This window comes from Colius striatus, chromosome 15 (genome assembly GCF_028858725.1).
Source record: "Colius striatus isolate bColStr4 chromosome 15, bColStr4.1.hap1, whole genome shotgun sequence".
Lineage (NCBI taxonomy): Eukaryota > Metazoa > Chordata > Aves > Coliiformes > Coliidae > Colius > Colius striatus.
Genome location: NC_084773.1, coordinates 4,806,989 through 4,833,887, shown reverse-complemented (window position 1 = coordinate 4,833,887; position 26,899 = coordinate 4,806,989). Strand labels below are relative to the sequence as shown.

The window sequence follows — 26,899 nt, the reverse complement described above, 5'->3', positions numbered from 1 at the left end:
AGGGCTGGGGGGGGACCGAGGGTAAAAGGGGACGGTAGTCAGGTAGATTACAGTGAGATGATGGCTCCTTGCAACTCTGGGCCAGCTCTGCCCTCAAAGGGATGATGGAGGGAGGGAAGGAGGGAGAGCCACCTCTGCGGCCTCCCAGGGCCTGGCCACCACCCACCTCAGAGCCTGAAGGAACCCATCACCGAGTCGCATTTGGGGTTTTCTGTTGGTTTGGGGTTCATTTGGTTGGGGTTTTGGTTTGGTTTTTTTGTTCTCCTTTTTCTTTTACTGCTGCCTTAGTTTGTGGCCTGTCTTTCGTGGTTGGAAAGAGGAGTGTGGCTAGCAGGGCGGGTTGGTCGCTTGGCCCCACGCATGATCATGTGCTTCCCTCTTCTCTGTGTCGAACGGGACGTGCTCTTGCCTGATCCCCCGGAGCAGAGACTTTGAACAGTTTGTTGTTTATATGATGTATTTATTTTTACTTGTGTTTCATGTCATTTTTTTAAAAAAAAACCAATAAATTGTAAGTTGATATAACTGCCTGGTGCTTCTCTCGCCTCTTTGCGGGGCAAAACACGCGTCAGCCTTTCCAGGAGCAGTGTGGTTTGAAGGGGCTGAGCTGGACCGGGGCACCTGCACAGCCTCGAGCGCCCCACTGCCCACCCCGCTGCCTCCTGCCGTGTTCTGGGGCATCAGGGAGCCATCTGTGGGAGCTGGCTCTTGCCCTTCTCTGTCCTCTGTGCTAGTAACAATCGTCCTTAAGGGCCAGGGGGAAAGAAGAATAAATATTCTGCAGGGTGTAAATAGCTTTGCGTGTGGGGGGGTGCGTGTGTGCCCTCTCCCCGGGCACCGCCGGGCTTTGAGGTAGTAACAGCCAGGAGCCCCTGCAGCGGCAGCCCAGGGGTAGCTCGGGGCTGCTGCGGGCCCGGAGAGCCCGAGGAGGGAGCAGGGGCAGCCCCGGGCGCTGTGCCCCGTCACAGGGGCTGCGGCTGCCTCCGCACGCGCCCGGTCCTGCCGTCCGGGGCCGGGTGCTGCCATTTGTGGTGCCAGGCTCTGTGCCGCTGCCTCTCCTGGTGCCGCAGCGCGTTGCAGTAGGCGTCCAGGCTGGTGCCCGGTGCCCCCAGGGCCCGTGGGAAGCCCTTGTAGCCCGGGTGCAGGTCAGTTCGAGGCCGGGGGCTCTGGTGGGTCCCTCCGAGCTCGGCCCCTTTGCTTTGTCTGTAGGGTGGCACCTCCATGGCCTCGTGCCTGATGACACGGAGGCTGTATCGGGTGAGAGGCCGGGAGAAGGACCGTTCCATGGCCTGGCACTCGTAGGTGCCCGCGTCCTCCCTCGCCAGCTGCCGGATCAGCAGCCCTTGCTCCAGCACCGAGAAGCGGCCGTCGTTCCTGACCTGGGGCAAAGGCAGAGCACCGTGGGTCAGTCCCCGGGGCCAGAGCCACCCCTGCTCTGCCACCCAGCGCCTCCTCCCCTGCCCCGGCCTTCGTACCTCGCTCGGGCCCGTCTCCTCCCCACGCACCAGCCACCGCACAGTGGTCTGTGGGGAGCGCGCCAGGCACTCCAGGAACGTCGAGTTCTTCTCCACTCCATAAACCAGCTTCTCCACAGCAGCGGTCCCTGTGTGAGGCACGGGACAGGGGAAGGGGTGAGTAGGAAAAGCGTGGGCAGCAGGTCAGTGGAGTTTCTCCTCTTCCTCTGCTCTGCCCTGCTGATGCCTCATCTGGAGTCCTGTGTCCAGTTCTGGGCTCCCCAGCTCAAGAGGGACAGGGAACTGCTGGAGAGAGGCCAGAGCAGGGCCACCAAGGTGATCAGGGGACTGGAGCATCTCTCTTGTTCCAGAGGAAAGGCTGTGGGACCTGGGGCTGTTCAGCCTGGAGGAGACTGAGGAGGGACCTTATCTATGCTGATAAACTCCTGAAGGCAGGTGTCAGAAGGATGGGGCCAGTCTTTTTTCTGTGGTGGCCAGTGACAAGAAAAGGGGTCACGGGCACAGCTGGGACACGGGAAGTTCCACTTGAACGTGAGGAGAAACTTCTTTGCTGTTGAGGTGACGCAGCCCTGGCACAGGCTGCCCAGGGAGGGTGTGCAGTCTCCTCTAGAGGTCTCCAAACCTGCCTGGACACAGTCTTGTGCCCCTGATCAAGGGGAACCTGCTCTAGCAGGGCTTTGGGCTGGAGGAGCTCTGGGAGTTCCTTCCAGCCCCGTCCATTCTGGGGCTCTGTGATTCTGAGTACCGTGTGTGGGAGCTGTGTGACGGGTGGGGAAGGGGAACAGCACAGAGCATGCAGCGCACGGCAGGCAGTGGCACGGGGTCTGCCGTGGGCAGTGCTGGTGCAGATGCTGGGCACTGGTTTCCCAGCACTGTGCTACCTGCCCTCTGGCAGTGCTGGCCCCTGGCAGAGCTGGCTGCTGCACTGGGGCTCCTCGGAGGGGCTGGGGCTGGCTCTCACCTTCTGCAGTGTCCTGGCACTGGCTGAGCGGGTCTGACTTCAGCACGTCCTGGCAGCGGGCACGCCTGTCGGAGAGCAGACGGGGCTGTGGGGTGGCATCTGCCCCGGGCTGCCCAACCCTTCCACGGCAGGCAGCCAGGGAGAAGGGGAAGGCTGGGGGCACCAGGCAGGGCTGGCAACAAGCAGGGTGGCAGTAGGGGTCTGGGCTGACAGACGAAGCCCCAGGGCCTGCAGCTTGCACTTCCCTGCTCCGAAGACCATCCCTTTGCAGGGGGCCAGCAGGGCTGGCTGGGTCGCCACTCACCTCTTCTCGGTGAGGAGGTGTGGGGCGCAGGCCCTGCCGTCCCAGGTGCACAGGGGGTCCCTGGCCAGGCAGCAGTCAGTGCAGGTTTTGCCATAGAGCTCGCAGCGGTACAGAGACAGCTGGAGCAGCCCGTGGGTGCTGCTCACAAACAGCTCCTGCTGCTCAGGCAAGCACAACAGCAGCCATCAGCACCCACAGCTGGAGACCTGGGCTAGCCAGGGAACATTCCCCAAAGGTGCAAGCCCCGAGGCCAAGAGACTCAGGCAGAGGGCCCCGTCCCTTGGCTGTTTTAGGAAGAAGCAGGGGGGAGGACTCACCCTTTTTGGGGATAACTTCATGTCCAGGATGGGAGAAGGCACCTGTAGGGGAAGGAGCGGGTGCTGCAGCAATGTTGGTCCCTCCTGGGAGCCCTGGAGTGGGTGGCTGCTGGGACCTGGCTCAGGTTCCTGCCCCAGCTCTGCCTGCTCCACGCAGGCAGCCCGGGCTGGCCCCGCTCAGTGTGGGCAGCCCAGGGCAGCCCTGCCCAGCAGCTGTGCTTTCAAACGCTCTCCCATTTTAGTGTGCCACCCTCATCCATCCAGGGACTGCGTGGGGAGCTGGGAGATGACTTGGCTCTGGCTCCCTTCCATGCTAACAGCATTGCTTGCCGGTCAGGGCGAGCGGGAGCCAGTAGCAGAGAGTCAACGGTCCTCCCTGGGAGAGGCCAGTGACCTGCAGGGAGGATGCCACAGGGCAAGGAGAGGCTGTGTGCCCTGGGCCTGGCCTCCTGTACCTTAGTGACGCTGATCTCCTCCAGGCTGATCACCTCGGGGCCACCACGGCCCACGGCCCCGGCCAGCCCCACCTTCAGCACCTTCCCTTGGTCTGTGAGCATGGTGGGAGAAGGAGCTGTCAGGGCTGGGAGCCAGGCGAGCCGGCAGCAGCGGCGTGCCAGGCAGGCTGCAGGGGGGTCAGCATCCCCAGAGCCGGGGCCAGCTCCCACCTGTGCCAAGGAAGAGCACGTGGAAGGGGCGGCTCTCGGTGTCCATCCTGTGCACCAGCAGCCGCCGCAGCCGATAGGGCACGTTGACCCTGGCCAGGACGGGCCGGCGGCCCTGCGGGTACACGGGCTCCCACATCAGCTGGTGGCTGCGCATGAAGCTGATCAGCTCGTCGGGGAAGTCCTTGGTGGACTGCAGGAGCGGGTCGTACGTCTCGCTGGGGCACTGCGTGGCGGTGTGGGGGGGCTGTGTTAGGGCCAGACCGGCCCGTCCTGCCACCCTGCCCCCCTGCTCCCCAGCCCCTTACCATGCCAGGACGGGGGTAGGGAACACGGCCCTTGTATTCTACCCAGCGGTAGTCGAATCCCTCCTTGTGTGCGAAGGGGCCGCTGAAGGCGGCTCTCACGGCAGCCATGGAGTAGACGCAGACGGCGGAGCCGCTGAAGACCCCGCTGTGGGGGGAGCAGGGGGCTGGCAGCGGCCCTGCAGCTCCCGGGGGGGCAGGCACATGCATGGCCCTGCCCCTGTGCCCACACTGTCCCCTGCGAGCCCCACTGTCCTGCACGGCACCCGGGGGGTGACAGGAGTCCCTTTGGCACAGCCAGGCCAGCCCAGAGCACCGCTGGCTCCCGAGGGGCTGGGGGTCTGCTCTGTCACATGCAGGGGCCAAACGGAGCCCTGCTCACCTGGAGACTGTGAAGAGGCCAAAGAGGAGGGGGTTCTGGGGGTCCCGGGTGTGCAGGAGAAAAACATCCTCTGCCAAGAGAAGGGTGGAGGTGAGGCACCCTGGAGCTGGAGCAGCAATGGAGGTGCCAGCAGGCATCCCCGACGCTGTGCCCACCTCCCCGGGGCACACTGGGAGGTGCAGCCGTGGTGGGCAGCGTTGGTCCCGGATGCACTCACCAAGCTGGTCAAAGTGGGTCTCAGTGCCCTGGGGCCCGGGGATGGAGCACACCAGGCGTGCCTTGAGGAAGGTGCTCCAGCGGTTGATGAGGCCTCGCTTCCCACCAACATCATTCTGCCGGGCACCAGGAGCCAAGCTCAGCCCAGTGTCCCCACCACCCGCTGCCCCAGCCCCGAGAGCTGGGCTCAGCCCAGTGTCCCCACCACCCGCTGCCCCAGCCCCGAGAGCTGGGCTCAGCCCAGTGTCCCCACCACCCGCTGCCCCAGCCCCAAGAGCTGGGCTCAGCCCAGTGTCCCCATCGCCTGCAGCCCCAGCCCCGAGAGCTGGGCTCAGCCCAGTGTCCCCACCACCTGCTGCCCCAGCCCCAAGAGCTGGGCTCAGCCCAGTGTCCCCATCACCTGCAGCCCCAGCCCCGAGAGCTGGGCTCAGCCCAGTGTCCCCATCACCTGCTGCCCCAGCCCCAAGAGCTGGGCTCAGCCCAGTGTCCCCATCACCTGCTGCCCCAGCCCCGAGAGCTGGGCTCAGCCCGGTGTCCCCATCACCTGCCAGCCCATCCCCACAGCAGGACACCCCAGCTGCAGCACATGGTGACAACCCCACGCCTTGTGTCAGCCCCTGCTCGGGCTGCCCAGGGGAGGTGAGGGCCCAGCCGGTGCCTGACCTTGCAGACCCGGGCCACCCTGGCGTGGATGTGCCGCCGCTCCCACTGCCCGGCTTCTGTGGCCGTCTCACGGAAGAAGATGTAGACCTTGTCATCGTGGGGGTTGTAGGTATCAGGGATGGTGAAGGCACCGACAAACACGGGCTCTGCGGGGAGACAGCAGCACAACGTGGCCCTGTGCCCTGCTCTGACCTTGCCCTCCTGCCCCTGGGAGCCGGGTGAGATGCTGAGGGCACGTGGGGTGCCCCATGGAGACCCTGCACCCCGCAAGGCAGAGCCCCAGTCCCGCTGCTCAGGCTGCAGGAGCATGAGTCCCACCAGAGGCTTTGTCAGTGCTTCCCCCGGAGAGGAGAAGGGGGCCAGGCCGCTGAGCTCTGTCCCCAGCCCCTCTGTCCCCAGCCCCTCCCCAGAGGGCAGGAGAACCCCCTGCACCCCAGCCCCTCTGCTCCTACCATGCAGCCAGTGGTCCTGGTTCTGCTCCGTGCGGATGTAGCTCTGCTCGGCCCCGTGCACCCAGGTGCGGAAGAAGGCAGCACTGCTGCCCATGAAGTCACTGGAGGTGCCCGAATACAGCTCCCCATCTGCAGGGTGGTGGGGGTGAGCTGGGGTGCCACGGCCAGAGGTGCCCCCCCTGTGTCCTCTGAGGCTCAGGGAGGGCAGAGGTGGCACAGCCTGGCTGGGAGCTTCCTCCAGCCCCGGGACCCAGCGTGGCTCCTGGCCCCCAGTGGCACTGGTATGGGGCGGGCAGACTGGTCACCTCACACACCCCACGTGTATGCCAGTCGTTCTACACCCTGCAGCTGTGAATCTGTGCAGCAACTGCGGGGTGGAGGTGAGGCAGCGCAGGTCCAGGCTGGGTGGGATGGCTCCTGTCGCACACAGAGCAGCCCAGGACCGCAGCCACGCACAGCACAGCGGGGCACAGGCACTGCTGCCGTTTGCTCCCAGCACAGCCCGTTGCCAGCCTGCCCACCTGCCACTGCCTCTGCTTCCCCCTCCTCTTACCAACGAGGAGGCCCGTGAAGGGTTCGTGGGGGCTGTACGGGCACCGTCCTCGCCCCGACTCCAAGGAGCTGGTCACCAGCCGCATGGTGGGAGCCCCGGGACCCTGCCAGAGCCAGAGGGGAGATGTCAGCACACAGGGAGGCTGCAAACAAGCTGGGCGTGTGGAGAGGAGCGGGAAGGAGGCCGGTGTGCTCGGTTCTGCAGGGAGCAGGTCCCTGGAGGGAGTGCTGAGGCCAGGTCCTGTCCCAACGGGGCACCCTGTCTCTGCCAAGTCAGAGCTGCTTCTGGCCACGTGCAAGGCCTCAGCTCAGGGCTCCCTCTCCCTGGCCACTCGCAGTGGGGGGATCTCTTGCCACCTTCTGCCACGGGGCCGTGGCTGGTCAGGGCGTCCCTCACCTTGCCCCTGGCTCCCAGCTGGATGAAGGCACAGACGGGTTGGTAGGAGCCGGTCCCACAGGCGAATACGTGGCTCCTGTTGAAGGGCTGCAGGAGGCGGATGAAGTTGGCACACTCTGTCTGCTCCAGGGGAGATGGTTGTTAGTGGACTGAGCCCCCCATAGCTGAGCTTAACCCAAGCTGGCTCAACACCCTCCTCCCCAGCAGCCCCCACGCTCCCTTTCAGGTGGTGTGGGTGTTCAACACATGGGGCTCCCGGCCCAGCTTACCTCCACGTTCTTCCCCGCCAGCTGACAATGCTCCACCTGCTCCCTGGGGGCTGGCCAGAAAATCTGCAACACACAGACCCTGCTGCTGCAGCCCCTGCTCCCCTCCACCCGCCGGCCCCCTGCCAGCACCAGCGGCACGGGCTCAGCCATCAGCTGCTGCCACAGGTCTGACACTCCCTCGAGTCCCCAGGGCACAGGTGACGGCGGGCAGGTGGGCAGCTGGGCTGGGAGAGGCTCTGGAGTGGGGATGGAGTGTGGGTGGGCTGTGGTGGGGATGGGGCATGGGTGGGCAATGGTGGGGATGGGGCATGGGTGGGCAATGGTGGGGATGGGGCATGGGTGGGTGTCGGCACAGATGTGGCTTAGACCAGCCAGCTTGAATAAAGATGGTAGGGACAAGTTAATGCAGCTGGCAAGCTACTTCCAATTATCAGAAACAGGTGCTGTGAGTTAATCAATTGGGCCCTGGGTGATCACATGGGCAGAAGCAGCATATAAGGAAGTGGCTAGCAAAGGAAGGATGGCTTTGAGTCAGCTCTGTTGGTTGCACCATGTTGCCTGTGTATGTCTCTGCACGTGCATTACCTAGACTCTCTACATCTTTGAATGAATACAGCTTGCACCGCTACAGCAGGTGGGCTGTGGGGAGGATGGGGCATGGGTGGGCTGTGGTGGGGATGAGGCATGGGTGGGCCATGGCATGGCACAGCCAGGGGCAAGTCTGGCCCGTGGGAACGCCGGGCTGTGGCACGCCAGGAGGTTTCCTGTGGCAGGGCTGGAGCCACTCAGGCCTGGCAGGATGTCTCGGGATGCCATTAATGGGTGTGCTGCTGGAGCAGCTCCTTCCACCCATGCCAGAGGTCCACCCAGGCCCTCCCCTCCTGGCCCTCCCTGTTGGCCCGTCCCAGCGGGACTGGGATGCACTGCCAGGGAGGGTTGACCCCGCTGATTGGGACATCCTGGTGTGAATGTGTTCCCAGGGATGTCAGAGCAGCCCCAGCCCGGGGCTCATCCACTTCCACGCCCCAGTGCTGGAGCCAGGAGCAGCTCCCAGGGAGGAAGAGCCCAGCCTGGCCAGGGGCTCCTCACACGCTCCTCCCAGCACTGACCTTCTCTGGCTCTCTGCCCGGATGGTCCAGGTGGAGCAGGAAGATGTGATCTTTTGCTCCCGCCATCAGCCATGCCCTGTCTTCATCCACCAAGAGGGCTTGGAAAGCCAGCCCATCCCCTGAGGCCAGCAACAGGCGAGAGCTGTTGGATTTCAGCAGATCTGAGGAGCACAAGGTGGGGAAAAGACAAACCCATCCATGAACAACCCACCAAGTCGCCGTGCTCCCCCTGTCCAGGACCGTCCCTGGCCCCAAGGGAACACAATTTTCCTGCCACTGCCTTCGCAGGAAAACACCACCCCTGGTGCTGCAAAACTCATCATCACAAAGCCTCCTCCCACGAGCCAACCTGGAGGAAACAGAGTCACCCCTACAAAGAGGACAACTACCCTGACCTTGCCCTGCGCTGGGCTGGTTGGCAGGACTGTGGTCCAGCCCTAGGAGCCCAGGCTGCTCAGCTCCCTGCTTGCCCTTCATAGGAACTCTTGGAGCTCCAGAGACTCTTCACCCTGAAAGCGTGGGGAGGAGGCTGAGGACAGAGGAGCCTTGCTTGCTGTAACTCCCAGCACACTTTCCCTGGGCTTCAGATCAAGGGACTTTATGGTAAAAAAAGGCTTTGTCTATTGGCTGGGGTAAAGCATCCCTCCAAGGAAAGGCTGTACGGAAACAGCTGCTACAGCCCAGTCCAGACAGCTCTCTGCTCACCCCTAAGCCTTTCTTGAAGCGTCTGTTGGCTGCTGGGCTCTACCTCAGGCACAGGGATGGGAAAGTGTGTGCAGTGGCCCCAGAGTGCTCCATGGGGAGCGGAGGCAGGTTCTGCCATCCAGGCTGTGGCTGCTCCGGTGCAGGAACCCAGGGTGACCGGCACAGCCCCTCCAGCACAGTTGCAGACATGTGGGTGTGTGAGAGAGACAATAAGATCTTGTCTCTTAGTTAACCACTCCTGAAACAACATCCTGGGGGCCCACATTGCAGCGTGATGTGCAGCGCCAGGTTTTGGGGCTGGCTGCCGGGGGGAGCATCCCCCCAGCACTGCGGAAGCGGCTGCTGCAGCGGACACGGCGCCACAGCAGCTGCTGGCACAGAGAGCGTCTGCTCCCAGCCATCAGGGCAGCAGGGACCAGCACCAAGGAGGGCCTTAGAGCCTCCAGAAACCAGAACAGATTGCTTTCCTCTTCCACAGTGGCAGGATCCAGCCAGGGAGAAGGCTGGTGATGCTGGCGAGGCTGCTCTTGGCTTTGACACAAGTGGGAAGGGGAGGTGGTGATGGGCTGCTGCTGGATGGGGGCTGGAGGGAGGTGGAGAGTGGCTGGAAACGCAGAGTGATCTGCAGAGTTCAGGCTGAGCAATGACCCCAAATCCCATGGCTGGAAGCAGCGTGTGAGGAGCAGGGTCAGGAGCACACGTCGGGCAGCCGGGTGCAGGTGGGGTGTACGTGGGCACGGGCACGGCGCCGCTCGAAGGGGCCGTCTGGCCCGGGACGCTGCGTCTCTCTCTTCCTTCCACCCCGTTTCCAGGGCAGAGGGGAAGCAGGGCCAGTGCCTGCGAGCTGGAAATGGCCCTGACGTGGGCCAGGAGCCGCAGGGTCCCTGGCCGGATCCCGCAGCCAGCCCCACTCCCCGCTCACGCTTCCTTCTCCCCTTCCGCCGGGGTCAGTCCCCGTGGGACACAAACCCCTGCCAGCAGCCACTCCCAGCTGAGTCTGGGAGCTCCTGGCCCTCCTGCTCCCACAAAAACTGTGCACTGCCTCACTTGGCTCCCACCTACCCTCGGCTGCCCAAGGGCTCTCCTCTGGGGGCCCTGGAGCAGATTTCCAAGCCATTTCCCACCAGCTGAATGGGTTTAGCAGCTGAATTCCTGTCCCTGCCCAAGGACCATTGTCACTGCTGGGTTCCCAGCAGGCTGCTGTGCATCACCCACCCTCCTGTGTCTGCCAACACTCGGGAGACCTGCCTGGTCCAGGGGGGAATGTCAGGAGAGCAGCAGGAAGTCGGATTAGGGTGGGAGAGGTGGCCAGAGGCTCATCCAGTATGTGGGTGTAATCAAGCAGAGTGGGGATGAGGCTGGTCTCAGAGAGGGTCACCATCTGACCTGCCCCAGCCCCATCTGAGGACAAGGGCAGGCAGGAGGCTGGAGGAGCCCTCCCTGCTGCTGGGATAGCAGGAGTGGGGGACCCAGGTAGGACTCACTGCCCTGCACTTGCACTGTGAGACCACTGTCAGGGTTAATGGCCAGGAGGGTCTCAGATCTGCTCCCTCACCAAGGGGCCAAGCGCTGGGGCTCCAGGCCCCCAGCAGGGAGCTGCTGTGCACACTCCAGCCCCTCCTTGCCCTGGGGCCAGCTGCACACACAAGGCGTTTGATCCAAACCCCAGCCCTGCAGGCAGAGAACCAGGCGGTTTCTGACGGGTGAGCCACAGAAACATCCTCTCCTTTGTGTTCATTATCTCCCAAGGCCACGGTGTTTTCTTTGTTGTCCAGACCACTGCAGCCACCGTGTCCCATCCATCATCTCTGCTGCCCCTCAGCCACAGCATCCTCAGCACGGGGTGACCCTGGGCTTCCTGGGGTCACAGCCTGGCTGTGCCAGGGGTCATCCTCCCCCTTCCCCTGGCCTCCAGACAGAGCAGACCTGGGGGACAGAGCCTGGAAGCCCAGGGGAAGCTTGGTGCTAAATCAGGCTGCAGCCCCTCACTGCTGTTGGCTGATAAGAGAAGTGTCAAGGCAGCTTTCGGTGCTGATAACCTCAGACCCCTGGGCCCCTTGAGCCCCTCGGTGCGTGCTGCCTGCTGATGGCTCCTGTGTGCTGCCTGGCTGGGCTGGTACAGATCAAAGGCTGGCAGAACAGCCATGTGCCAGCTCCTAGCTGTGCCTGCCCTGAATTGTGCCAGTGAGAGGAGCGTGCGGTGGTTTCGCTGCAGAGCTGAGCTGCTGCATGGCCTCAGCTCCAGCTGGGCAGCCCTGGGGCAGCCCCTGCCCAGCCCCATCACCTGCCTGCTGCCTCACACAGCCCTGCTCACCATGCCATGGCAAACCTCCTCCTTGCCAGGCTGGGAGCTGCTGCTGTTGCTCCTGGCCCCGTGCCCATGCCCCATCCTTCCTTTGCTCTCTCAGCCTTCGGTGCTGTCATTTCCTTCTCGTCTGTTTGCGTCTTCCACCCTACCCCGCCAAGGGCTCTGCCTGCATCCCCCTGCTGTGATCTGAGGGCAATGCTGCTCCCATAGATACACTCTCAAAGGCCTCCTTTTATTAGTTTTCCTAGGGGTTTTTAAGCCTAAACTTCTCAAGGCATTGTGTCCTTGAATGTGCCCTGTGCTGTCCTGTGAGTCACATCCCCTGCCATTGTTTGCCTTGTCCTTGAGCCCTCCTGATGCTGGGAGCTTCCTCTTCTGCCTCTGCCCAAGACTTGAGGGCTTCTGACATGCCTGGTCCCAGTACACTGTGGGGCTTTGAAGTTGGCAGTCCCTCTGCCCCAGCAGCCCAGCTCTGCCTCCTTGGGCTCCAAGGAAAGGTAGACCCTGCTCCATGTTTCCCAGATGGACTATCAGCAGGGTCACCTCCCCACAGGGATATCCTGCCTCCCAGGGTGGTCCAGCCCTCCCCAGTCACAAGCTGGGGGCATCTTCCATCTTGCTGGTGGTCCCTGCCCACGGAGCAGCTTCCCAGGGTGATGGGAAGAGGACGCTCATGAGAGAGCTGCACAGCCACCTCATGGGTATGCAGAGGGATTGGTTGGGCCCTGCTGACTGCCACCTCCAGGGCAGTGCTGAAGATATGCTGAGCTGCCTGTCCTGCAAAGCAACCTGCCCCTTTTCACAGAGGAGAAAATGAAAGCAGAGTCCACACTGCAGATCCATGGCAGGATGACTAGGCTAGTAGGGCCAGCTCTAAACTGCTCAGGTCATTGCCATGCAGAGACCCTTTCCCTCAAGACTCCCTTTTTCCACTTCTCTGCTGGGCTGTGTGCTGTGCCACCTGTCAGTCTGCTCTTGTTGCATCTTCAGGTCACCAAGAGCAGAGGCCCCTTGTTGCATCTGGCACCAGAAGAGTAAACTGTGCTTCCCCTGAAGAGCTCACAATCCAAACAGATGAGACAGATGCAGCGGGAAGGGTGAGGTGCCGCAGGGAAATGCTCTGCACAGTGGGTCAGCCTCTCCTGTCCCCATCACATCCTGAGCCTGAAGACAGGGGACACTCCCCTGGGGCTGCCCAGGTCAGCTCCAGGCCAGGACACACCATGAGACGCCCAGACTGAGTCTGAACAGAGGGAGATGTCCCTTCTAGTCCTGGTGCTGCACCAAACCAGGGCAGAGTGTCCCCTGCTCAGCCCCTTCTCCCCGTGCCAACGCCAGCAGTGCCAGTGCAGCATCCTCAGGCGCCAAGCCCGGAGCTGCCTCCGTGGAACAACGCACGGAGATGCTGCGGCCACCACCGCCCCCTCCGCATGCCCCCAGCCCTGGCACCCTCTTGGACTCTCTCCCAGCCCTCCCAAGCAAGCCGCGGACCCCAAGCACACGGATCCGTGCGGCCCTTACCTCTGTAGGCGAGGCGAAGGCGCGGGGCGTGCTGGTCCCAGGCGCGGCCGCTGCCCGGCTGCTGCGGGAGGAGGCAGAGCAGGAGCGCGGCCAGGGGCACGGCGCGGGGCACGGCGCGGGGCACGGCGCGCATCGCGGGGCTGGGCGGGGAGCGCGGCGCGCCCTCACAGCACCATGGTCCAGCGCCGACGGGCCACCTCCGCTCCGCCTGCAAGCAGACAAGGGGGAAGGCTGCTCTGTCCGGGCTGTGTGTGGGGCCGGGGTCGGCTGCAGCGGCGCGGGGCCGGGCCGGGGCCAGCGCTCCCGGGGAGCTCGTCCGGCGCCAACCCGCCGGGATGGGAGGGAAAGCCCCGGGGAGGCGGCGGTCGGGCTGATGGGGCTGTCCCCTCCGCCTCAGCAGCCAGCGATGGTTCTAGGAGGGTGAGGAGGAATTCTGAGCCTCTGCGTTGATCCGAGCCGTGCCCATCCCCGCTGGGACACCCCGCACCCTTCACCTCTGCAGCTGGCAGAGCTCTGCCGTGCCCATCCCCGCTGGGACACCCCGCACCCTTCACCTCTGCAGCTGGCAGAGCTCTGCCGTGCCCATCCCCGCTGGGACACCCCGCACCCTTCACCTCCTGCAGCTGGCAGAGCTCTGCCGTGCCCATCCCCGCTGGGACACCCCGCACCCTTCACCTCCTGCAGCTGGCAGAGCTCTGCCGTGCCCATCCCCGCTGGGACACCCCGCACCCTTCACCTCTGCAGCTGGCAGAGCTCTGCCGTGCCCATCCCCGCTGGGACACCCCGCACCCTTCACCTCCTGCAGCTGGCAGAGCTCTGCCGTGCCCATCCCCGCTGGGACACCCCGCAGCCTTCACCTCCAGCTCACGGGGCCAGTTTGGGTACTGGGAAAGGCAGCTGTGGCCGGGAGACCCGCTCACTCCCTGCACCCTCCAGAGCATTTCATGTGCAGGGACTGCAGAAGATGAGCTATTACAGCCTGTCTAGAAGAGGTATGTGGTGTGATGCCACCATGCCCACGGCATGTGGTGCTCAGGAACACCTGGGTATGGGCATCCTGGGAGTGACTGGCTTGAGGGAAGGGGTGAGGAATGCTTGGGGAGTAACACACCCCCTCACAGCCTCTCAGAGCTTGGGCAGCCTCTGCTAAATACCTGCTTAGACCCCCAGTGCCTGGCCAGAGCCCGATGAGAGATCCCTAATACTCAGCTTGGGGTTAAATTTTGTACCACTTAAGGAGGAATGAATATTCTGGAGGACTGTCCACAAGTGCCACTTTGGTGATCCCCACAGCATCAGCTGTGGCTATGCTGTACATGACACACCACTCTGACCAGTAGCTCTGCAAATTGCCTGGTCACCACAGACATCTCCGAGGCCAGCAGCACCCGTTGTCTCTGGGATGCTGGAAGGATTCTCTGCCCGTTCACACTCCCCTAGAGACGTTCAGGGCTTCGCAGCCTCCTCCTCCTGCTCCCTCCCCGCTCCCCCGGGGCTGCCTGTCAGCTCTCAGCGATTCATTCAGGACATTCAGCTGCTTTTTCCCCACTTAGAAAATGTCTCAGCCCCTGTTTGGCAGCTCTGACTAACCCCTGCTCTTGCTGCACATTAAGTTCTTTCAGTTCCATGGCTGAAAGATGTCAAATGAGCTTCTTGGCTCACTGCTGGCCCGAGGCTCTTGGCGAGAGGAGCAGGGGATTTCTGCCGTGGCTGCCGGGGGACGCTGCAGCCAAAGCTTCCCAACTGCCTTGGTCTCTACCTTCCACAAGAAGGAGCACTTGGTTCTGCTTAGGGAGGAGGTTTTGGGCTTGTGGGGCTGGGGTTTCTGTCCCTCCCAGCACACAGGGAGCAGGCAGCAGCCTGTGGCCAGGCTGGGGTGCAGCCCCTTGGCCCAGCTCCTCTCCTGCCGCTTCCCTGCCCTCGCTGCTGCCTCGCTCTCCTGGACAGCACATCCTGCTCTGCTCCAGAGCCTTGCTCCACCCCAGGAGCCCTGGCACTACACTGCAACTCAGATGTGTTGTTTTCCGTCTCTCTTTAGTCTGGGGCTGCTTTCTCAACCCATCTACCCCCTCCCAGGCAGACTTTTCAACAGGTGAGCCACAGACTAGAGAAAAAACCCCAAAACTCCACAAACATCATGAGTCATTGCTCATTGCTGACACTGTGGAGAGGGGGAGTTCCCAGGTAGGAACCAGGCAACCACTAACAGGCAGTGCTACCCTCAACTGCCCCACAAACACCTCCCAGTAGACAGATGACACAACCAAAGAATCCCTGAATGGGGGGGGGGCTGCAAGGGACTTCCAGAGTTCATCCAGCCCACTCACCCCTGCTCAAGCAGGTTCCCCTGGCTCAGGGGGCACAGGAACGTGTCCAGGTGGGTTTGGAAACCTCCAGAGAAGGAGCCTCCACACCCTCCCTGGGCAGCCTGGGCCAGGGCTCCCTCACCTCAGCATCAAAGAAGTTTCTCCTCCTGTTCCAGTGACAACTCCTGTGTTCCAGCCTGTGCCTGCTCCCCCTTGTCCTGTCACTGGGCACTGTGGAAAAAAGACTGGCCCCAGCCTCTTGACACCCACTCTTTAGGTATTTATGTGTTGTTAAGGTCCCTCTTCACTCTTCTCCAGGGGGTCTCAGGTCTCTCAGCCTTTCCTTGTGAGAGAGCTGTTCTCCCAGCCTGACCAGCAGCTTTCCTGCACTGGGTTTAGCCCCAGCAACTTCAGCTCTGCCCTGGGCAGCGGCTGCTGCCCCGTGGTTCATCACAAGGACATCCCTGGGGTTTCACAAGCATATTTCATGTTTTTTTCTTTGCCAATGTGCATTTGGTTGCTGGAGGACTTCGGAAACTGATGGCCTCTAATTGCAGCTGTCTAAAAATGGAGCAGGTCCTGGGCTAGGCTTAGGCTTGGGCTAAGCCAGCCCTGGGAGGATCCTTTCCTGACCCCGAGCTCCCAGGGGTGCCAGGCTGGGTGGGATTCTAGGGATGGCAGGCAGGGCACAGGCTCATGTGTGGCTGTGGGGCAAGTTTTGTGGGTGCAGGGTGAGCTTTGGGAATGCAAGGAGAGCTTTTGGGGATGTAGGGTGAGCTTTGAGGATGGAGGGTGACCTTCTGAGGATGCAAGGGTGAGCTTTGGGGATGCAGAATGAGCTTTGGGGATGTAGGGCGAGCTTTGGGGATGCAGGGAGAGCTTTGGGGATGCAGGGAGAGCTCTGGGGATGCAGGGCATAGGGTCAGGCAGTGGGGCAGACACACACTCCTGTGTGCAGTGTGGTTATAGCAGCACCCTGGCTGCCTGCCCTGGGCGTGTCAAAGGCAGGTTGGAGGGTTTCAGGAGCCACAGCCACACACAGGAGGAACCCAGAGCCCTGGCAGAGCTGAGTGCAGGGTCAGAAAAGGTGAGGATCTCGCTGGAGGGGCTTGCAGTGGAAAGGGGAAGAAAAATCTATCAGATAATAACTTCCAGTAAGAAAAGCTTCTCCTATGCATCGTTCTTTCACCAAGATTTCAGAGCTTCCCTCAGTCTTTCCCAGGCAACAGCGAGGGACGTGGCACAGCCCAGATCCCAGGAGCAGCCCCCGGCCTGGCTGTGCTCACAGCCCCTGGCACAGGGCATCCCTCACAGTGCCAGGCAGAGCAGGGACACTGGAGGGACATGGCAGGGCCACAGTTTCCCCTAGAAACCTCTGCCCAAAGCTGGCTGGGGGTGAGGAGCACGGCAGCAGTTAGAGGCAGAGGGGGAGCGGGTGTCTGGCGGATGGAAACAAGCTGCTGCTGCTGAATCCAGGGTTAAATTAAACACTCCCGACAGCTTTAAATAATCAACTGTCCCAAGCTGCAAGTATTTCTATCTCAGTTTGGAGAGGGAAGTGCTGATGAGGGCAGGCTGCTGGGCCAGGGGACGGCTGGGGAGGCTAAGGCTGCAGAGGTTTCATGTCCCAGCACCGTGGGGCCGGGAAGGGGACGTGGGTGATCACAGCCCTGTTTCAGGGGGCTGGAAGCCCCTTGGGGTAGGTGACACCACAGCACTGGGCTGGCTGTGCCAGCAGTGCCCCAGTGCCAGTGGCCATCCTGTGCCCTCCCCTCCCTTCCCTCCCACTGGTGACCTGCAGAAGTTCAACAGGTTTAAGGCTCTGGGTGATGATGTAGAGTTTCACAGCATGGTGCTGATCTTTCTCTCTGGAGACAAAGTCCCCATGAAGGTCTTGTTGGAGACTGAGCAGCACAGGGAAAAGACAAATCCCTCCCATTTGAGATGCAGCAGTTTGGGAGGGAATTTTTACCCAGGAAAGCACTGATTTCCTCCTGACAATTCCTATTTGCTGCAGTGTCAGGAGTAGTGTAAAACAGCCCAAACTGCAGAGGGGGAAGGGCCCTGGCAGTGGATTTATCAGGCTATGGATTATCTCCTGAGAGCGAAGAGCATGCTGCACTCGAACTCTCCAGTGACCCTGCGGCACTAACAGCAGCCACCACATGCTCCAGCACCTTCACAGGCCCCAGTTGTGCCCCAGCTAATCCCCACACACTGTTTGCAGCCTGATGCCTTCTTCAGTTACACTGCAGGGCTGGCCAGGCCACGGGCAGGGGCTGAGGCACTGCCCCCAGCAGCTGGGGGACCTCTAGCAAGAGGAGCTGGGCAGGAGGAGAGGGGCTGCAGCCCGTGCCAGCATCCAGCTGCAGTCACCTCTGCACAGAGGGATGGGAATGCTGTACTGTGAGAGGGGAGAGCCTCAGGGAGCTGAGACCTTCATCATGGGGTTAGGAGAGCCTCAGGGAGCTGAGACCCCTCCATGGGGCTGGGAGAGCGTCAACTGAGATCCTATGGGGCTGCTGCTGCTGAGGCTGACGAGCAGCTGAGCCCAGGTTCTCAGACCCAAGCCCCACATTCTTGAGGCCGTCCTGCCTCTCCTCACAGGTGGAGCAAGTGGTCTCTCTGCCTGTGTGTGCAGGGACCACCCAGACACTTTGGGGAGAAAGCAGCCTCACCCTGACAAAGTGAGGGGCAAAGCCAGGCAAGGAGGTCCAATAGACAAGACCTGCCACTGGGAAGTCTCCTCCTCCCCATCTCTGTCCTGTCCCTGCAGTCTGCAAGTTACATGGGTGCAGGTTACGTGGGTGCAGGCTATGTGGGTGTAGGCTATGTGGGTGCAGTTTATGGGGATGCAGGTTATGAGGATGCAGTTTACCTGGGTGCAGGTTATGGGGATGCAGGTTATGAGGATGCAGGTTACCTGGGTGCAGGTTATGGGGATGCAGGTTATGAGGATGCAAGTTATGTGGGTGCAGGCTGTGTGGGTGAAGGTTACATTCCCTGCAAGCACAGGGCTGTGGGTGCAGGGAATGTGCAGGGCTGGAGGTAATGTCTGTGTGCCTCCATGTGCACCCCTGCCCATAGCTGTCCCTCCTCCTCCCTCCCTGCCCAGGCAGGCACAGGAGCCCTCCCTGCTCAGCCCAGGGCTCTGGTTGTTCCCCTCATCCCGTGCAGGATGATGGATGCCCTGGCAGCTGCAGGGAGAGGCAGCTGTCCGCCCTTTCCAGACAGGAGGACAAAGGCACGGGGTGGGCCCTCAGCTCCCTCCCTGCCTCCTCCCAAAGCTGCCTGACCAGGGCAGGACCCACACTGGGAGAGGCTCTTTGTGGGAGAGGGATGTGATGCTCCTGCAGTGTGACACCAAAGTTGGGACCACAAAAGCCAGTGCCAGAGCTGGGGTGGTGCCCTGTGCAGTGGCAGGTTTTGGTGAATGCCTCCACAGCACAGGTCACACTTGTGCATGCAGAGCCCCAGAGACAAAGGGGAGCACATTTGGGAGGGTTTCACAGAGGAACAGTTGAACTGCAGCGGAAGGCTGAGGTTCCTGAGGCTTCACTCGCGTTTCTCTGCCAGCACAGGGTAGCACAGGCCAGCAGGCACCCAGCCAGCCCAGGCATCTCCCACAGCCTCCTGAGATTAAAGCCCAAGCTCCCAATTAGCCCCAGATCACCCTTCCCTGCCAAGCCGTGCTGCTGGAGTGTGCCAAGCGCCACGAGGGAGCAGGGATGAGTCCCAGCTGCTGCTGGCACCCTGTGGCCCTTCAGCACACGCTCAGCACCTCACCCTTGCCAGGCTGACGGGTACCTGCTGATAACAGTGACTGGGAGGGGACAGCTCTGTGCCCTGGGTGCTGTCAGGGGGACTTCACTGCCTGTGGTGACACTTCAGAGTGCTTTTTTCCCCTCTTCTCAGCTTCTTACGTGTGCTGATGTGCCAACACTCCTGGTCCCTGAGACCCAGAGTGTCACGTCAGTGCCTGTCAGTGCTGCCCTGGCAGAGCCCAGCTGCCCCTGCTTCTGTGCAGGCAGGAGTTTTCTCTCTGCTTGGGACCTTGGAAGGTGCAACTGGGCTCAGCTCCTTATTTTTCGGGGCAGGTAAACCTATACATTCAGAGGGACAAATACAGCAACTCCTCTAACAGTGTCTGTCTCCCTGAAGTTTCAGTAGCTTATGCCATGCTTTGGTTGGGGCCATATCTCTTGGAAGCAAACAGGGAACTACCAAGCTCAAGGCTTGGCCAGGATATTAATAACTTTATGAAGAGATGAGGAGCTGGCTTAATTTACCATCCTGCTAATCCTTTTCTTGGGAGACCACTGGCTCAGCCTCTACCTTACCCATGCTACTGAGGGAGGTGAAGCCCTGCTTGGCTCTCAGGCATTAGACTGGGAAGGTGGCCCAGCAGCTGGGCTTGGCTCCCTGCACAGTGATGGGCACACTGAAGGGCTGGACTGGTCTATGCTTTCAGCCAGTGGTACTTGCAGGGCTTTTTGGTGTTCCTGAATGTGCTGCTAGAGCCAGGTAATGCTACTAACCTCTGCTATTCCTCCCTTGAATTCACCCCAAGGGTCTCCAGACAGATGGAGACACAACACCATGGCATCCTGCAAGTCTCCTCTCACCTAGAACACTGCCAGAGCACAGCCAGCTTCCAGTGCCACCAGACTGCTCTCTGGGCAAACACACCACAGGAAAAACCTGGGCAGCCAGACACTTCTTGGGATTCTGCTCCCCCTCTGGCTCTCTCCTTGCCATACCAGCACCAGACCTCACCTCTGTTCACGGCATCTGTGCCCACGGCCCAGCACAGAGCAGTGCCAAGGCCCCACTGCCAAGCTCAGCTGCGGCAGCCCCCAGGGCTCCCAGGGGCAAGCACAGGGGCAGCTCTGAGAGGAGAAGGCTGAGCTTCCCCCCAGACACTGCAGAGGGTCAGAGGGGTGGGATGAACACAGGGCAATTGTCTCATGCTGGGCAGCAGCTGTACAGCTCAGCCCAACCCAGGAGTGACCTGGCCTAATAAACTCCAGGTGAACTTGGTGTATGAAACTCTGGATTTCTTTGGCTTATTAAACTCCCAACATGCCTCCTAATGCAACTGAGAAGCTTAAAGCTCTTTCATTTTGGGGAAGGGGCTTGCCACTCTCTGATGTTGTGTCAAAGTACCCAAATAAGGTAGTGAGGAGGCTCTGTGCCTCTGCTGCGCTGCCAGGCCGGCTCCTCACAGCCTCAGGGGTCCCCAGGGGCTGCGCTGCATTCCTCACAGCCATTTATACCACAGGCTGAAACCCACCCTTGTCACCTGTCTGCCACATGGCCTGATATTCAATACAGCCCTCAGGAGCCTCGGGGAGCTCTGCCCTGATCACGAGCCATTTTCAGGCCTTTCCTGGCTGGGTCTGGGTGAATCACACACATGCTAAAACCTGGCAGGGGCTCCAAGGTCAGGAGTCAGCACAAGCAGCTCTAGCCAGGGACAGGTTTGCTAATGCTTCTTGCCCCGGGCTGGCTGAAAAGCCTCTGCTGGGGAGAGGGGCTGGGTGACACTGAGGGCTGGGTCACCAGCTCAAACCTGGGCAGGCTCAGTCATCACCCAGTGTCCTGGGCTGCTGGTCTTTCAGTGGAAAAGAAGCCATGGGCTTGGCTGAGGTCCTGGTGTGCACATCCTAAGGGTCCTCTCTGAAGTACCTCAGCAGAGAGCCAAGGGCTGGAGACAGCTTCCTCCCCAGGACTGTCTCAGGAGAGACCCAGCTCTGGGAAGCAGAGAAGCATCCCCATTCCCCGGGCAGGCAGGCTGCAGCCTTTGCCAGCACTCCCAAGCCAGAGTCTATCGCTGTTTTGCAGCGAACCTGCACGATTTGTATCACACACGTTCTTCATTCACAGTGGGACGCCTGCTCTCCACCCCCGGACCTGTTGGGCAGGGATCTCTGTGCGTTGTCAGGCTGCGATCCCAGGGCTCCTGCAGGCAGGAGTCGGCTGTGCGGCAGCTGCCGGGGCCGGAGCTGCCGGGGCCGGGGCTGCCGGGGCCGGGGCTGCCGGGGCCGGGGCTGCCGGGGCCGGGGCTGCCGGGGCCGGGGCTGCCGCTCGCTCCCCGCCCGGCTCCCGCTGGCCCCGCCGCCTCTCCCGGCACTTGAAAGCTCCGCAGTGTTTTGCTTTTCAGCAGCGGGAGCTCCGCTGCGCTAATTGGAACAGGCTGGGCGGGCGTGGGGGGCTTTGTAATGAGGATAGAGGTTGCCTGCGCTGTTATCTGCTTCTTCTCAGAGCCTCTTGGCTGGGCTCCGCGGTGATTACAGCCCGGATTGCCGGGTGAGCTGGCTGGCACGGATCCCTGCGGAGCAAACACTCCCCGGGCTGCCCTCCCCGCGGCTGCTGGGGGAGCCTGGGCACACGGCTGTGCCGGGAGCTGAGCAGCCTTGCAGCCCACCGCAGATGCCTGGGGCTGAGCAGCCTTGCAGCCCACCGCAGATGCCTGGGGCTGAGCAGCCTTGCAGCCCACCCCAGCTGAGCATGCCTGGAGCTGAGCAGCCTTGCAGCCCACCCCAGATGCCTGGGGCTGAGCAGCCTTGCAGCCCACCCCAGCTGAGCATGCCTGGAGCTGAGCAGCCTTGCAGCCCACCCCAGATGCCTGGGGCTGAGCAGCCTTGCAGCCCACCCCTAGATGGCTGGAGCGCAGCCGCAGCTTGTGTACAGGGTGTTTGCAGGATGAGGCCCGGCCGTTCAGCCCAGCTGGCTGCTCGTTCGTGCTTCCCCAGGAGACGCCGGGTCAGCTCCAGGCTGAGCTGAAGGCGAAGGCACATCTGTCAGGGGTTGGGGCGGGTCACTCGCTGGTCGGCTGCCGCAGCTTTTGTGCGAGGGGAGGCAGGGGACTGCTGGCAGCAGCAGCAGCGTGCCTCAGGGCAGGCAGCTCCCCTCCTTGCAGCCGTTTAGCCGGCCAGATGAAACACAGCAAGCCCAAAGTAGTGGATGGTCTCAAGCAGAGATGCCTCCTCACCCTACAGCTCCCTCTGCCACTGTCCTCAAAAGCAACCACCAGCACATACCATGCTTCAGGAGCTGCTCCCAGCACACATCCTTCTGTCCGACCCCAAATCCATGTGAAGGCCTCTCAGTCCTCCACGTGCCCATCTGCACAGCATCCCACTGTGGAAGGCCACAGTGGCTGTTGGCATTGCAGTGTGGGCTAAATGACCAGGCCACAGCCAGATGGGAACCTTAGCAGGGCAGTGTTTGATCCTGAGTGTCCCACCTTCCTCCAAACAGATTATCCTTCTATGGTACAGACCAGCTCAGCACTACCCTGGCTCTACCACTGCCCGGGCAGGAGTGAGCCTGTAGCTGCCAGCACTGTGGGAGCATGCACTGAGGGAAGAGCAGCTCTGCTCTCAGAGGACAATGCACAGATTGAAACTGAAAGCCTCTTTTTGTTCTTTGTTTTTTTCCCACACCACAAAATGCTCCAGCCAAATTAGCTGACGTCAGTGGTCTCCTCCTGGAAAACAGGGAAACAAACCTGAACTCAACGGTGGGAGAAGCAGAGTCGTTCCTGCACACAATACCTGGCAGCTCGCCAGCGTGTGAGATGAGAACAATAACTCCACATGGCTTGTGAGCAGCATTGTTTGAAGGAAACCATATCCTGGGCAGGCTCCCAAGTCAACTGGGGATGACGTTGGCAGCAGCCCTGCTCCGTGCCATGCCATCCCAATGGCAGAGCTGGGTTGTGCCAGGCTGGGGCATGCGTGGCATGGCATGCTGTGGCTGGTGTGCCTCGGGCACAGCGGGGCTGGGTGGGTACGTGGGGTCCCTGAGTGGGGAGATGGCAGAGCCCAAATATCCTGCAGTGCCCACATCAGAGAATAATAAAGGCTCATTGTTTCTTGGCAGCTAGCTACAAGTAGATGCTGGGTTTTCTAGCCCTTAGAGAGGGAGAATGATTCGGTACCTGGCACTGTGAGCCCAGCTCTGCAACCTCACGCTGGTCATTTTGCCACTCGGTGCTGGTAAAATGGGTCAGAGAAGGTACAGTTGGCTCCTGCGAGCAGGGCAGCAGCGAGAAGTAGGTGGGGAGGCAATGGGTGGCTCACAAAAACCAGAGAGGACCAAAGCTGGACCTTCAATCCAGAACAGGTAACACTATGTCCACCCTCAGTCCCTCTGCAGCCTGTCCTCTGCAGCAGCTCCTTGCCAGCCTGAGCATGGTGGAGTAGGTTCCCCTGAGCACACCTCCCTGAGCAGGGCTCCTTGAAGAAGGCAGATGAGGCTGGATGTGTCCCTCCCATTCCCCATCTAAAAGCCATTCCCAGCTGCCCCCAGGGCCAGGGGGTTACTCAGCTGACTGATCTCTCTTTGCTCTCAACAGCAGGTTTGGAACTGTGCGAGTGAGTCCCTGTAAAGATCTGATTACCCCCTGCTCTGGAAGCTGCCTCTCGCAGTAATCCCAGCTGGAGTGGGGATAGACCAAACTTGGAGGAAGAGGCGGCTCTGCAAGCCCAGGAGCCAAGGTTTACCATCAATCATCGTCCTTGGCTGTAAACAGCCCCTGAGAGGGTGTCACAGGAGCACAGTGAGAGTGAGGCAGCCAGAAACCCGTGCTGGTGAGAACCGCTGCCAGCCCCGCTGCCTCAAGGGCTTGGTCTGCCAAAGAGCATCCCTAGCAGTGAGTCCTGACAAGGACCCTGGGCTTGGCTCCTGCTCTCTCTGCTTGAGCTCAGGGCTGCTCAGCAGCCCCACAGCCTGGCAGCCCTGCAGCCTGGCATCACCCTCTTTCCCAGCCAGCCGAGAGGGCTCAGGCCATGGCAGCCCTGCTCTGGCCTCCACACACAAGAGCATTGGTATTTGGGAGAATGACTTACATCCTTGGGGGTTTCCTGTTTAAATCTCAACCTAAGGAACTGGAGCAAATGATCCCTGTGTTGCATCCTTGTGGAATTTGGTGAGATTAGATTAGGGATGAATTCTTCCCATATTTCTTATAGAGCTGATATCTCTGCCTCGGCTTTGCAATTGACTTCCCCGTCCCCAGCTCATAAATCACACGAGCCTTGGGATGGCTCTCGTTTTCAGTCCTGCTAACTCTGCAGGAGCAATCTCTCTGTCAGAGCCAGCCCTCGTGCCGAGGCAGTGACCCAGGGGGCCGCCAGCCCCCTCCCTTTGAAGGCCGTGCGAGGCCGGGCAGGCGGGAGCCGGCACACGCTCCGCTTGGCACAGAGGCAGCTCCCCGCCGCTCGCGTGGCCGGCATGTGTGCGGGGTGGCTGCAGCGCTCTCCCCTCTTCCCTTGGGCATGGGGCTGTATCAAAAGATGCTGGTTTCCAGCTTAGCAGCAATTCCATGGCAGTGCTCAGCAGCTGGATGGATGCCATGAGTCCTTATGGGCAATAAACGGCTTAAGCGAGCGCAGCCGTGGCAGCAGCCTCAGGGCTGAGGCTCCTGAAGTGCCTCCTCATGGCTGCTGTGGACAGGGCACCCCTTGGCCCTGTCATCTAGGGCTGCCACAATCAAGAGGCGGTCTTATTTCAAGGAGAGGAAGAAATCACCCTCTCTGCCTTAATTCAAGTTTGTCAAGTGCTTTGTTATTTGTTTCTAGGTATAAATAAACATTTAGTCTTCTTCCTCCCACCCTCACCCCAAGCATCACAACCCCTTCTCACTGAAGCATCCACCAATGGCTCCCAGGACACTGGAGGTGTGTAAGGCTCCCGACTCCCACCACCCATCCCCAGGCAAGCTCTGTGATACCTCTCCAGGCAGGAGGGTGATTAGTGAAAGGATCACTTTGGAGAGCGATTAGTGAAAGGATCGCTTTGGAGAGCACCGGCATTTCTCAGGCTCTTTTTCTCTCCTGCCTGCTGTTTTGTATGTCCTGATGTTTCCAAGAGCTGAGGCACTGTAGAGGGGGGGTTGAATCTGTCCTGACAAGTTTCATGAAGCCCCAGCAGGAGACAATATCCCCCAGACCGAGGAGGTTATGTTTTTCTCCTCGGACCAAGGCTGTCACAAGTGCCTCGAGGCAATTCATCGACTTTGAGGGGTGTGGGAAATCCAACAAAGTTGTCTTTGGGCGGTGGAAAAGTCCTCAGCATGGGCTTAAATGTTTAGTGACAAATCTGTCCAATTTCAGGCTGTTAACCCTTAGCAGCAAAGCAAAGGAGCCCCAGACAAACCAGAGAGCTTTACCGCAGCAACGGAACGTCCCGGGACCCAAGTGAAGGCATTAATCGATATGACCATAAAAGCTTATTACCACAACCTTTTCATCGCGTACATGAGTGGCAGAATAAGCCCCACTCTCCCCGCAGGGGCTGGGAAAAGACAAGCCACTCGTGACTGTGAAACGCAGCTCAGCACACCCTAAAAGCAGAGGAGCCCCGAGCGGGTCGGACCTGGTTCAGCTGCCCCTCGGAACGCTGCCCCGGCCGCCTGTCCCGTGGGGAGAGAACCCAGCCAGCCCACTTCAACGATTACAACCATCCCTCGGCTACTCACCAGCCTGCGGGATCTCCGCGGCGGCCGTCCCGCGCTTCTGCCAGCCCTGCAGCGCAAAGCCTCGGGAGGCTGCAGGGAGGAGCCGGCGAAGGGGGTGTGTGGGGGGTGATGGCAGCCGGGGGCAGCCCCTCCATTCATAAAACCAGCCCCGGCTGCTGCCGGAGCCTCGGTGCCGGCTCCCGGCGCGCCGGGCCCGCGGCCGGTGAGCCGCAGTTGCCATCTAGCGGTGCGGGACTCGGCCGAAACCAGCCCCAAACCGACGAGTTCTTCCCGAGAGGCTGAATTCCTGCAGCCCCAGGGAGTGGGATAGGAAAGCAGCCCGCTTTTCATGCTGGAAAGGGGGAAACCGAGAGGCAGCGGCTCGGCTGTGGGGAGGGAGAGCACGGGCAGCTCCGCTCTGCCAGCGGCTCCAGGGCCAAACGGCACGGGAAGGGATACCCGGGGGATTTGGGCTCCAGGAGGGGACATCTGGAGGATTTGGGCTTGAGAAGGGACACTCAGGGAGGATTTGGGCTTGGGAAGGGATATCCGGGGGATTTGGGCTCTGGGAAGGGACACCAGTGAGGATTTGGGCTCTGGGAAGGGACACCTGGAGGATTTGGGCTTGAGAAGGGACACTCAGGGAGGATTTGGGCTTGGGAAGGGACATCCGGGGGATTTGGGCTCTGGGAAGGGACATCAGTGAGGATTTGGGCTCTGGGAAGGGACACCAGGGAGGATTTGGGCTCTGGGAAGGGACACCTGGGGGACTTGGGCTCTGGGAAGGGACACCAGGGGGGATTTGGGCTCTGGGAAGGGACGCCTGGGGGATTTGGGCTGTGGGAAGGGACACCAGGGAGGATTTGGGTTCTGGGAAGGGACACCTGGGGGATTTGGGCTCTGAGGATGGACATCTGTGAGGATTTGGGCTGCCACGGCTGTGCACAAGCGCAGTGCAGCAGGAGTGGACCCATGCACCCGAGAACCCAGACAACCAATGTCTGTACTATACATTCACAAGGGGTTTTTTGGCTCCAGCCAAGCTGCGGGGTGATGCCATAGCCTGGACACCCATCGGTGGCCGGGGAGCGTGAGGTGTGTTCCTGGAGCACATTTGACAAAGTTTCATCTGAAAGGAATCCAGATGATGCTTTCCCAAGCCTGAGCTCTCCAGATCTTCTCCAGGACACAATCCAAAAGGCAGTAAAGTCAGGAGATCAGATTCAGAAGTGCACCCCTGAGCCAAATGAACATGCTGGAGCAAGCAGGCCCTGATGGGACTTAGGAGAAAAGGGACTTTGATGTCTAATCAGCCCCTCTCCTAAGCCCCAGCCATAAGAAGAGCCCAAGGGAGCTGCCGAAGATCCCAGCAGGGCCAGGGAAGGTGCTGGGGCCCTGGAGGCACTAATTGGCCTCATCTGGGCACTCACCCACCCACCTGCTGCTTGTTGGGCTGAGGGCTTCATTTAAACTCAGACCTGGGCTTGGAGCTCTTTCTCAAGTTGTGCTGTAGCTCCAGACTGCTCTCCT

At 61.0% G+C, this 26,899-nt stretch overlaps 1 protein-coding gene across 1 annotated transcript; it reads right to left on the bottom strand.

Moving 5' to 3' along the window:
- Positions 1–448: 448 nt before the first annotated feature.
- LOC133626878 (semaphorin-3D-like) lies at positions 449–25,424 on the bottom strand. Its single transcript, XM_062008707.1, has 18 exons — positions 25,391–25,424; positions 12,599–12,806; positions 8,065–8,225; positions 6,956–7,018; positions 6,687–6,806; positions 6,291–6,393; positions 5,738–5,866; positions 5,286–5,431; positions 4,624–4,738; positions 4,407–4,476; positions 4,028–4,172; positions 3,723–3,945; positions 3,513–3,604; positions 3,058–3,099; positions 2,741–2,898; positions 2,437–2,501; positions 1,476–1,603; positions 449–1,379 (listed from the first exon to the last, which is right to left on the bottom strand). Exons 2-18 carry the CDS (start codon positions 12,729–12,731, stop codon positions 963–965), a joined length of 2,310 nt encoding a protein of 769 aa, XP_061864691.1. The 5' UTR covers positions 12,732–12,806; positions 25,391–25,424; the 3' UTR covers positions 449–962.
- Between the last annotated feature and the right edge of the window lie 1,475 nt (positions 25,425–26,899).